The sequence below is a fragment of the Perognathus longimembris genome, chromosome 27, assembly GCF_023159225.1.
Source record: "Perognathus longimembris pacificus isolate PPM17 chromosome 27, ASM2315922v1, whole genome shotgun sequence".
In the NCBI taxonomy this organism is placed as follows: Eukaryota; Metazoa; Chordata; class Mammalia; order Rodentia; family Heteromyidae; genus Perognathus; species Perognathus longimembris.
This window is the reverse complement of record NC_063187.1, coordinates 5,512,741-5,525,942: the sequence shown is the minus strand read 5'-3', so window position 1 is coordinate 5,525,942 and position 13,202 is coordinate 5,512,741. Positions and strand designations below refer to the sequence as shown.

General features: G+C 40.3%; 1 protein-coding gene across 1 annotated transcript in view; it reads left to right on the top strand.

Annotated features, from left to right (window-relative positions):
• Positions 1-316: 316 nt before the first annotated feature.
• LOC125342773 (vomeronasal type-2 receptor 116-like) overlaps positions 317-13,202 on the top strand; it is a 50,192-nt gene continuing 37,306 nt past the window's right edge. Inside the window, exons 1-3 of the mRNA XM_048335083.1 lie at positions 317-414; positions 3,422-3,710; positions 5,218-6,018. Of these exons, the coding sequence (XP_048191040.1) occupies positions 317-414; positions 3,422-3,710; positions 5,218-6,018 (1,188 nt within the window). The remainder of the gene's footprint in view (positions 415-3,421; positions 3,711-5,217; positions 6,019-13,202) is intronic.

Below are 13,202 nucleotides of genomic sequence, written 5' to 3'. Positions count from 1 at the left end.
CAACGCATGTTTTTCTCCTGGATACAAAGCCACAGATGCAGAGCCCCAGGAAAGAGTTTTACACATTCTTCCTGGGGATTCACAAGAGGCTTCAATGTCAATGTCAATTAAAAGACTCATGAGCACCCATACAAAGACATATGAATATATATACATACCAGACACTGTGGGTCTCAGCTCCAGAGAGAATTTCAGCTTGGCAGATGCTTCAGGGATGTGCCTTTGGGTTTTCATACTCGTTTTGCTCCAGTTTCCCCTCCTTCTCAGGTCTTGGGCCGGCACTAGCTGCTTTTCTACAGTGAAGCACCGAGCACACATGGATGGAGATGCGATGCTTGCTGCGTTTTTCCCCCTCTACACTTTGGGAACCGAGGGAAGTCACAGTGATGCTTCCAAGGATGAACAGAACAAGCCGTAAGTAGCTCAGCATTTTATTTCCAGAGTTTGCTTCTCAGGATGGGCCAGGGCTGTGGGAACTCTGGCTGCATGGACGAATGCTCTCCACCTTCTCTACCCTGACCTCCCATCCATAGTCACCAGAAACAGCTGCTTTTCATTATGCTATCGTGCATCTATTCTAGAGTAATTTTCTGTCTGCTACTAGGAAAGAACTTGAGATAACCACTTCTCTTTATTCCAGCACCGCTGTATTTCCTGAAGCCCAGTTCTCATTGTAGAGAATGAAGTGCTGTTAACACACACACACACACACACACACACGCACACATACGCACACACACACACCAAACCTGAGTCAATGGCTTGTATTCTGTACTAAAAGGCTTCAGACACAATCCTTCCCCACAAACCAGCAGGCTGAGATTTATTTACTAACACTAATATTGTGAGGATATTGATGATAAAATGTCTTGTTGTAGGCTGCTGGCTCATGACTGTAATCCTGGCTACTCAGGAGGGTGGTGTCTGAAGATTGGGATTTGAAGGCAGCCAGAGCATACAGATCTATGAGAACTTTATCTCCAATTAAGCAGCCATAACTAGAGGAGAACTCTAGATCAAGTGGTAGATGATAGCCTTGAGGAAATAAGCTCAAGGATAGTATCTGGGCTCTGATTTCAAGTGGAAGGACAAACAAACTCTCTCTCTCTCTCTCTCTCTCTCTCTCTCTCTCTCTCTCTCTCTTGCTATAGAAAAGTACTCTTTCAAATTAAGCACTGTGGCATTATTTCATGTCAGATATATATGTGCCACAATCGAGACATAACCAGGCATTATAAAAGATCCCTTAAAAGAGAATTTTATCTGCCCACAGTGAGTTCTGTTTTACTCATGTACATGCAAAACCTTGGCAGAGGGTCTCAGTTAGAAATGGCTATACAAAAGAAAAGAAAAATGTCTGTAGGGAACTTCACTGGTATTTCTGCTTATCTTTCTTTTGTGCTAGTCCTGGTACCCCAAGGCCTGGGCACTTGACCCTGAGCTTTCTTTCACTCAAGGCTAGTGCTCTACCACTTGAGCCACAGCTCCCTATCTGTCATTTTTTGGTTGTTAAATGGGTATTAAGAGTCTCACAGGGGTGGGGATATGGCCTAGTGGCAAGAGTGCCTGCCTCAGATACACAAGGCCCTAGGTTCGATTCCCCAGCACCACATATACAGAAAACGGCCAGAAGCGGCGCTGTGGCTCAAGTGGCAGAGTGCTAGCCTTGAGCGGGAAGAAGCCAGGGACAGTGCTCAGACCCTGAGTCCAAGGCCCAGGATTGGCAAAAAAAAAAAAAAAAAAAAAAGAGTCTCACAGACATCCCTGCCCTAGATGGGTTCAAAACTTTATCCTCAGATCTCCGTTTCCTGATTAGGTAAGACTACAGGCATGAATCACCTGTACCTGGGGTAGTGTATTTGACTTATTCCCCCATTCTCTACCCTTGTTTTGCTCATCTTCCTTCTTTTACTTTCCCAAAATATGGTTGTGTATTTTTGTTAATGTGCTAATATAGAGACATTAAGTATTAGAGTTTCAGCTGGTGGACGTTCTTAGCTATCTACAGATATGAAGAGAAGTATGATCTGGGTTTCATGCATGATATTGAGAACAAATAGCAGTATTTATTCATGATGTCTTTCTTGTATCAGTGGACCACTTCCATTAGACATTATTAGCTTAAATATTTGACTCGTTTCTATATCCACTGATGTTCCAACAATGTTCCTTTACTATTATACAAGATGGTATTTGTGCCAACTATGGTTCATTTTGTAGCTCTCCGCTCCATGTCACATACTTTGATTATAGTCACCTTCTCTATTCATAACCGTTTTGTACCTAATCCCACATTCTTTTTTGTTTCTCTTCCATGTCTCTAATTTCCTCTGTTCCTTTTCAGCTGTCTTAGGTTGTTAGAATTACAGGTATGAGCAACTAATGCTGATCTTGCTTTACACTTTTGACTGGCCTTTTCTCCCAAGGCTAGTGCTCTACCACTTGAGCCACACCTCCACTTCTGGCTTTATGTTGGTTAACTGGGAAGAACAATGATAATCTGCTTTTCTGCTCCAGCTGGCTTTGCTGCAAGTAATTTTAATCACGTGGGGTATCCCTAATTTTTAATTATTATGTACCATCACCCAAACTGAAATTCTTTTAGATTTTTAAATTTTTTATTGTATTCTAGAATTACTACAAATTACTACAAATTATATTTTGAAGAGGTACCACTGTGCCTGTTGTTTTATACAGAGACAGACTTAGGTGTAAATGAATGACTAATAGACGTGTAAGTTATATACCTATTAATATATATGAAGAGTCATTACTAAAATGACAACCCTCTAGTTATCATGACATTTATGTGACAAACTTTATAGAAACAGGCAATGAATAAAAATGTACACTCATTCTTTATCCATGGGAACCTTTAAGATAATAATTTTTAGGCTCTTTTCTTACAACATTTAAAAAAAATAGATGTTACAAGTGTTTAATTTACATTCATTAATATATCTGGAGTATCTACTTCTTAGGGTCTACCAGAGGGAAACAGCATTTAAATACTATATTTCTAGCATGATTCTCCAGCTCAGATCATAGTTTTTATATACTTGATGTCATCATAATGTAAACTGAATCACTCAAAACACAAGATTTTTCCCACAGCTGGAGCTAATTACAACAAGATAAAGGCAAAATATTTGGTGTCTCATGAGAGCCTATTCCATATGTAATGGACAAGGGATTTTTATTGAGGTGCATGTTGTAATGGAGAGTAAGGGAGATCTCTTTCAGCTGAAGTAAATTTCTAGATCTCATTGGTGTCCTTATCTAAGCAGAAGATACTACATTCACCTTCATCACAATAAGGGGTAATGGTTTAACATAATTATTGGAAATGAAGCAAGCACTCATCCCATCAAAGTAATAAGTTCTGAAGTAGTCCTCCTAAATTTCAACGCTCATTTCCCAGGTTTACCTTCAAGAATTACCAGTTTGTTTTGGCCTTGACTTTTGCTGTTGAAGAGATCAACAAAAATCCTGCTTTTTTACATAATGTGACTCTGGGGTTTGATGTCTCTAGTGTTCAATTTGAAGCTTGGAAACAATTTAAAAATCCTTTCATGAGCCTCTTTGGGAACTATAACAGTCCAAACTATTCTTGTATGAGAGAGAGGAAGTCTATAGCAGTACTAACAGGACCATCAGGATTAACATCTGCCCAATTGGGGACATTACTGGACCTCTACAGGTTTCCACAGGTGAGGATGGGAAGAATGGTGATATATTTTTTAAAGGTCATTTGGTGCCATTACAGGTGTTAGAACTGAATGCTGTGAAAAGACAGGATTTACAAACCTATTAAAATTTTAAACTTTATCAATTTTAATTAACTTATATATTGTCAAAGTGATGTATAGGGGGGTTACAGTTTCATATGTCATAAGTCACCTAAGTAGCTAGGATTACAGTTGTAGCACACACACACACACACACACACACACACACTCAGGTACAAGATACGTTGAATGAAGTAAGTCAGTCTCAGAAAGAGAATGGTGCCATAGGTACTCTTATATGTGAAAGTTAAACCTAAAATACGAACATGAAGTACAAAATAAGTATGGACCACATACACATCAATACGCATATGAACAAGGTTAATCCATATAGCACACATTGGCTTGGAATTCCTTGTTATAGCCTCCTTCATCTAACAGAATAAAAAATGAATGCAAGAAAAACAAAGCAGGGGTTGTGGATATGACCTAGTGGCAAGAGTGCTTGTCTCATATACATGAAGCCTTGGGTTCAATTCCCCAGCACCACATATATAGAAAACGGCCAGAAGTGGCACTGTGGCTCAAGTGGCAGAGTGCTAGCCTTGAGCAAAAAGAAGCCAGGGACAGTGCTCAGGCCCTGAGTCTAAGGCCCAGGACTGGCAAAAAAAAAAGAAAAAGAAAGAAAGAAAAACAAAGCATATGTTGTCTGAAGGGTGTAGATATTAAAGGGATGTGCAAAGGGGCAAAGAAATAGAGTACATGGTTGGAAAAATAAAACACAATATTCAGTTGACATATGTTAAAATGAAACTGGGAATATGTAGGATTGATATAGATGGAGAAAGGTGACTGAAATAGAAACAAAGGCCAAGAAGCACTGTATAAACAAATTGATATGTAGTAAACTATCAAAAATTATTTTATAGGTCTGGGAAAGAGTCTTAGTGGTAAAGTGCTTGCCTTGCATGCATGAAGCCTTGGGTTCAATTCCTCAGCACCACATATGCAGAAAAAGCCAGAAATGGTGCTGTGGTAGAGCACTAGCCTTGAGCAAAAAGAAGCTCAGGGACAGTGCCCAGACCCTGTGTTCAAGCCCCAGGACTCGCAAAAAAAAATTATTTTTTATTGCTGGGCACTGGTAGTTCATGCCTTCCATCCTAACTACTCATGAAGCTGAGATCTGAGGATTGTGGTTCAAAGACAACCAGGGCAGGAAAGTCCATGAGACTCTTCTCCAATGACACACCAGAAAACAAGAAATGGTACTAAGGCTAAAGTAGTAGAGTGCTAGCTTTGAGCGCAAGGAGAGCACCCAAGCCCAAAGTTGAAGCCCCAAGGCTGACCAAAAATGATTCTTTTATTAAATATTAAAGGAAAAACATACATTCCATGTACTTCAACTTGTTTCATACTGCATACCATGATTGAAATTGTGGTGCATAGAAATCTTCTCATTCATGGAGCATCCAATTTTCATTCCCTTTAGCTCACCTTTGGACCTTTTGATCAGGCCCTGAGCGACCATAACAAGTTCCCTGCTCTCTATCAGATGGCCCAAAAGGACACATCGATGGCCACTGCCATGGTCTCCTTACTGCTTCACTACAGATGGAACTGGGTGGGACTGTTGACCTTAGAAGATGAGAATGGATTATGGATTCTTCCTGCATTAAAAGAAGAGATGGCCAAGAACAGAGTCTGTATAGCTTTTGAACTAACAATCCCAAACTATGCCATGTCATTAAAATTCATGGTAGTTAATGAACAGATTAATAAATCTTCTGCAAATGTCCTCATCATATATGTGGATAATGAATCCCTACTGCATTTAATGATCTGTATTGAGCAGTATTTCATAAAAGGCAAAGTTTTTATCATGAACTCACAGTTGGATTTCACCACTAGAAGGAGATATTTCCTGCTAGGATCATTCCATGTCCCTCTCCTTTTCTCACACCATCACCCAGAGGTTTCTGGATTTGCAGAATTTGTTAAGGCAGTGAACCCTTCCACATACCCAGAAGACTTTTTCCTTGCTCGCCTGTGGTTCCTTTCTTTTAATTGCTCAGATTCTGAGTCTGACTGTGTAACATGGGAGAACTGTCCTCATGATGCCTCCTTGGATTGGTTGCCTGGGCACACTTTTGACATGACTATGTCTGGAGACAGTTACAATATATATAACGCTGTCTACGCTGTGGCCCAGGCTCTCCATGAGATGCTGCTACATCAAACAGAAGTACAAACAATAGGAAATACAAAAGGGATGGTGCCTTCCCCTGCACAGGTAAGGCCTACTGTTACAGATAGCAAATACCATGAGCAAAGTCGCTTCTTAGGTGGTTTTCTTACTATATGAAATTAAATATTCCAGGTATTTCCCAAAACCCAAGAAATTATACTTGTTTAAATGTCTGTGAGGCACCCAAGACATGTGTTCCTATGCTCTTGAGGAAAACCAGGCGAGTTACAAGGACAACATTAATTTTATAAATTATTTCATGTACAAGTGACCTCAACATAGTCATAGCTGATGTTTAGAAAACTGTTAATGCAATTTTTCCTATGAATTTCTTTTTAATCTGCTAATCTTGAGGCTTGAACTCGGAGCCTGGGCACTGTCTCTGAGCTACTTTTACTTAGGGATAGCACTCTACCACTTGAGCCACAGCTCTTCTTTCAGCCTTTTCTGTTTATGTGGTACTGAGGACTAAGCTATATTCCCAGCCCCTTAATTTCTTACATAAAAGAAAAGGATGACCTGCTGAAGGAAATTAAATATGTTTTCATAACTGACAGGTTCAATCTGCTTTAGGTATTAATCATGAAGCAAGCACACACTAGCGACATTCATAAAATAAGTGCTGGTGGCAAACTGTAGCTAGGCAAGAGTTTCATTCATGACTATTTACATGGAATTGGCTTCTCTTGAATTCGGGATCAGAAATTAAAGGCAATCAGGAGCTTTACTTAGATCAAGTTTTTGATCTTAACTCTGGAATAAACTTCAACATAAAATGGTGAATCTCTTTTAGCTGCATGGTTTTCTGAAGAACATCCAATTTCACAATCCTGCTGGAGATCAAGTGATTTTGAATGAGAAAAGGAAGTTGGAGGCAGAGTATGACATTGTAAACATTTGGACTTTTCCAGAAGGTCTTGAACTTAAATTAAAAGTAGGAAAGTTTTCTCCATATGCTCATCAACTATCTTTCTCTGAAGATATGATAGACTGGGCCATGAGAACCACAGAGGTGGGTAGGGTTTAACTGTAATGATTTTAAAGACAATTTAGTAAGCCAAATTCACCCTTAAAATGTACGTCTGTTTGAATGCCAACAATTTAGTCCTGAAATGCAACCTACTCAGGTAGCTGAGATCTGAACATCATGGTTTGAAGTCAGTTCAATCATGAACACCTGTTGAGACTCTTTTGTTCATTTAACCACCAGAAAAGCAACTTGGGTGCTGATAGCTCATACCTGTAATCCTTTCTCCTCAGGAGACTGACATCCTCAGATCTAAGATTGTATAAGTCAGTTTAAAGCATGACCTGACAGGAAAATTGCTGAGACTCTTATATCAAGGGACTACCTAAAAGCTTGGGTTTTGATGTGGCTCAAGCCCTAATACAGGGCACACATCTTGTTTTGAAGCTGTAGGATAAGTATCAAAATAAAAAAAAGAAATCAATACTCCCTAATTTTCATTTGGAATATTGGCCGAAAATAAAAATTGCGTATTTCTTAGCATGTTTCTAACACTTTGACAAAGTACCACAGTAATCGTATGGCTGAAGTCTTTATTTTGCTGCCTTCTGTGGAGTTTCGTTGATTCCTTAGTGGGCTTACTACTTAGGTGTTTCTCTCATCAAGTGTGAGAATCGTTTAAAGAGTTTGTGTGACAGGATTATCACCTCGTGGCCACTGGAAAGGTAAGAAGAAGATACAGTGGGTATGGGGTCCACATAACCCTATAAATAGGGAAGTCTTGACATTATTTACAGCATAATTGTACAGCCTCAAAGAGGATTATTCCTCCTTGCTCTTCACAATTTCACAGATGAATATTAGAGAACATCAATTAAAGGAAACTCCATAGTGCTGGCCAATAATATTTACTTTCTCTCCATTAATCTCTAATCTGTTGAAGGTTTCACACTTCTCTGTAGCTCAACAGACTAGAGATCAAGGCTACAGCACATAAGCCATTTGGGATCACATGATAAGCAATCTATAACAGCATTCGATTTACTGACTGGATTTATGTACATCAAAATACTATACTTAATAATCCAATTCTTTAAAATAATGAATGCCTGGGAATGTAGGTCAAAGTCTGGACAGTTACTGACTCCTACTAGATTTCCCTCAGCCTCCTCACTCTGTCTGCAGTGAGAGTTGTGGTCCTGGAGTCAGGAAATCCCCACAGGAGGGAAAGGCTGCCTGTTGCTTTGACTGCATCCCTTGCTCAGAAGATGACATTGCCAATGAGACAGGTAAATTTGTGGCTGAGGGAGAAATGGAATGCCCCAATATATGCAAGCAATGAAAAAGTCGTGTCTTAAGATTCCAGAATCAATTTTGTGCTTCCTTCACTTAGCAATTTAATTGCAACTAGGATGATAAAGCCTCTTGAAAAAAGAGATAAGTATGGGCTCTGAATTACCAATAGGATTAATGTTTTTCTTCTCTCTTGTATGCATTTCTTTTTTTTTCTTTTTTTCCTCATTTAATTTGTTTATTCTTATATGCATTTCTACTCAACTTCTCAGTCATGTAAGTTTAATTGCTATGATATGAAATGCAAAGCCTTGTTAAATACAAGGTCTTTGTGTTTCTCAAAGTACCTTTAAAATACAATGAAAACATCAACTTGTACTTCTTTATTTCCTTCTGCCCAGAACTGTTCTTGCAAAAGAGCAAGTGCAAAGAGCTATGTTTGGGTTCAGAGGGAGTAACAAGTGTTTTGTATAGCATGATTTTATAGCTTCAAACAGTGATTTTATTTTCTGTTCTCCACCACTTTACAGAGGCATGGGAGAGACGAATACAAAACATTAAGGAAAGGTCACAGTACTTTTATTTACATTGCAAAGAGACATCTAGGGAAGTGCAAGTTTTACTATCTGTGATTGTGAATGAGGTATTTCAGTTGTCAAATCAGGCTCAGGATTATTGTGGCAGCATGAGAAGGCACTGAGAAGAATTGTAAAGATATTAGAATGGCATGAAATAGCATCTGACATATTCACTACAACAAAAAATGTTCCAATCAGACCGAAAAAAGAGAATGTGGGCAGGAGTGTGAGAACATGGTAAAGACACAAAAATAATATTCAACATGTCTGGTAATAGTTGGTAATATTTACTTCATGCAAGCAAGTACTGATATGTCAGAATTAACTCTATATAGGGATTTCTTAATTTCTTTTTACATACTGGAAATGCACTAATGGTTATTTTACTTCTCACCAGACATGGAGCAGTGTGTGAAGTGTCCAGATCTCCAGTATGCCAACACACAGAGAAACCAGTGCCTCCCAAGAGCTGCAAGCTTCCTGGCTTATGAGGAACCCTTGGGGATGGCCTTGGCCTTCATGGCTCTGTGTTTATCTACACTCACAGCAGCTGTTCTTGGGGTCTTTGTGAAACATCACAACACCCCCATTGTCAAGGCGAATAACCAGGCTCTCAGCTACATCCTGCTCCTCTCCCTCATCTTGTGTTTTCTCTGTTCCTTGCTCTTTATTGGCCGTCCCAACACAGTCACATGTATTCTACAGCAAACCACATTTGGAGTTGCATTCACTGTCTCTGTTTCTGCTGTCTTGGCAAAAACTCTAACTGTAGTTCTGGCATTCAAGGTCACTTCTCCAGGGAGAAGGATGAGGTGGCTGCTGGTGTCAGGGGCTCCTAATTTCATCATTCCTGTCTGCACCCTGATCCAGCTAATCCTCTGTGGAATCTGGTTGGGAACCTCTCCTCCCTTCATTGACACAGACACACACTCTGAACATGGCCACATCATCATCCTGTGTAACAAGGGCTCCCTCACTGCCTTCTACTGTGTCTTGGGATACCTGGGCTCCCTGGCCCTGGCCAGCTTCACTGTGGCTTTCCTGGCCAGGAACCTGCCTGACACCTTCAATGAAGCCAAGTTCCTGACCTTCAGCATGCTGGTGTTCAACAGTGTATGGCTCACCTTCCTGCCTGTCTACCACAGTGCCAAGGGCAAGGTTATGGTGGCTGTGGAGGTCTTCTCCATCCTGGCCTCCAGTGCAGGGCTCCTGGGCTGCATCTTTGTCCCCAAGTGCTACATCATTTTGATTAGGCCAGATAGGAATTGTTTGCATGGCTTCAGGGATAAAAGACATAAAAATATAAATAAACATTGTTAAGATTAAACTCGCATGTTTGATTATTACATGGATTTTCTGCACTAAGTCTACACTCATTAGCCAGTACTGTAGTTGTTTTTATTTTGAAATTTTTACTTCAATTAATAAGGATTTATTATGATTTTTCTTACATAATTTTTGTTCCTGCTATTGAATATGCATTTAATCTTATCCCAGCTTATTATAGTCTTTTGTACTAATTCCTAGTTGAAGGGCTAGGTGTACACATAATGACACATAGCACTGGTAAGTTCTCTCCTCTTGGGCTAATTCCATCCCAGCAAGGTATTCTAGTACCCTGATGGGTAGCATCATGATATTATGAAGACAGCCTCATGAAATCACAGAGGGGATTAGGAGACCCTTCATCTCACTGCAAGAAGGCTGCAAGTTCATCTCCCAAGTGCCTTTAGTTAGGAAAGGCAGTGAACTTTGCACATGAATTATGATACTTCCGTGAGTTCCTCATTCTCAAACAAGGTAGACATTCCCCTTAGTAACACCATTAGCTGAGCACATTTTCATTTGGCTTGGTCCTCAGGCTTGCAGTCAGGGCCTGGGTACTCTCCCTGAGCTTGTTTGCTCCAGGCTAACACTCTACCACTTTGAGCCACAGCACAACTTCCAGTTTTCTGGTGGTTCATTGGAGACAAGAGTGTCACAGACTGCCTAGCTGACATGGAACCATGATCCTCAGATAGCAGCCTCCTGAGTAGCTAGGATTTCAGGCACATGCCAAGTGGTACGTGACATTGTAATTTTCCCCTCAGTCAAGCATGTCCTCAGACCTTCGTAAGGACAAGAATGTACTCTGAACCACTTGGCAGGATCCTAAGGGCAGCTGGCATTGTATGGTTTTTAAAGTAGATGCTGAAGTCATACTGTGTAGGATTGAATCTAGACATTATCACTGAGCCTCTTGACAAGTTAATTCAATGGACAATTATTTCATACAAAATAATTTTTGGCCCATAGGAAGTCTAGTGTCTATACCAGAAGTCTGTTCTATACCAGATACCCAGGTGGGCCACAAACAGACAACAATATTCATCAGTACTGTCACTGGGCTAGAAGTCTTTTATTAGCTATGCATAGCATCTGATTGCCACCACTGGGATGGTGACAAACAGCACTGTGTCTCAGTAGGATTGGATTTTTAGACACAAAAATCACCTGTACCACTCTCAGGTGGTCTGGCAAGCTGGGCCAAGCAAGCAGGCAGACATACAAAAGGAAAATTGCTGCTAATGATCACATTCCCAGTAAACTCTGGTACACAAAACAATTAAAGCAATACAATTCTTGGTTCTGGGTGTGACTTGTGTCTGCCTATTTTCATCATTAACTTTAAATTTTTCTCTTTCTGGAACTTCCCCCTAAAATAAAACATGCACCTTAATGGTCTTCCTCATTCCTTTCTTTTGCAAAGTTCAATCAGCCATAGGTCAAGCTGCTTTGGGCTCCTGTTATTAGGCCTAGGTTTGCCCTTCCCCAGGCCAGCTTGCTTGCCTATGCCTGCCCTTTCTCGAGCTTCAAAGGAGGCTTCCTTTACACCTTTTGCTTGCTTTACTCATTTCCAATGTTATGCCCAGATTTCGGGGTCCCCAAAGACCACCAAAGAGCTGAAAGCTGCCATAATTACATTATTGCAATTATTGCAAGCTCAAGCCTGTGCTCCTGATAGTCACCAACACAGGGCATCTGAATCGAGAGCACTGACCCTCCATTCACCATTGTTTTTACAAGGTTTTGGGGAACATTCCATGCATCACATCATCACACAGCACATCAGGTCACACCACAGGAAAATCACAAAACACCAAAGCAACACGCAGCAAATCATTTTGTATCTCAGGAAACTTACAAGATAATTCATAAGAATGATTGGTCTAATCAATGGTGGGAACGGGTCAGGTAAAGGTGATTGGTAGGCTTATAGAGTTCAAAATGATTGGTTTAGACAAATGATCTGGGTTGGGTCGCAAGGGTGTCACCCAAATCATCCTTAGCTTGAGGGGACACATTAACCATGTTTCTGGAACACAAAACTCACTGGCCACACCACAATACATTTCCTTTGTGCCACAATGGCTAGAGCTTTCTAACTTTAACTAAACTCTAGTCAAATGAAGTCTCTCTGGCTATCTTCATTATTTTAGACTGCATTTTGTTCAGGCTCTTCACATTGACATGTTCTGCAGTTTTTAAAGTAAGCTTCAGGGCCCGGTCAGGCCCAAGGTAAAATTTGGAGCTGCACCAGCTGCTCAGGTTGTTCAACAACTCCTCTTTTGGGTGACTCCCAAAATATATATCAGGGTAGTCACTGACATTGACCATGAGAATAACAACTGATTTAAAAAAAAAAAAAAAGAAAAGAAACAGCATCCTTTTCCACGGCAACTTAGGGTCCCATGTGTTAGCATTTCCCTAGCCTCAGGTCCTCAGCCCCTCCCACTAGCCCCCAGATCCACCCATACCTAATGAGCCACTCCTACTCACTACCTATCTACTTCCCCTTTACCCCCAGAGAAAGAAGCTGCCACCTGGATAAGGTGCAGATGCCATGTAGCTCCCTCTCCTGTGGGAACTATGGCCCAACTAATAAACCTCCTTAAAACTTGCATGAACAATTTAAAATAAATTCGAAGTTCACCCTAAAGCTTTTGCACAACTGTCTGTATGTATGTCTGTCTGACTGTTGGTAAAACATGTAAAAACTGGCATCATGGTTTCAAAATTACTTGCTTTTGACTACTATTTTAACTTACTTTAAGTCTTGTGTTAAACTGATCTTTGCAGCCTGTGCGTGGAGTCACAGTGAACAGCCTGCAGGCAATCCTGACTCTTATCACCAGACTCCAAGCCAAAAGAAAAATACCCAGGTTTTAAACCCAAACCGATCATGTTTGGGTGCAAGCAAATGTGTCTAAGAAAAACTCCAAAATGTTCTAATATGCAGCATGTGGTAAAACCAGTATGTTATTCTTTATGTCATCTATGCTAAAAGTCAAGTGTACATCTGATCTTGACAATTCTTTGGTATAGACTAAGATTTTGCTTCTCCATTTTTC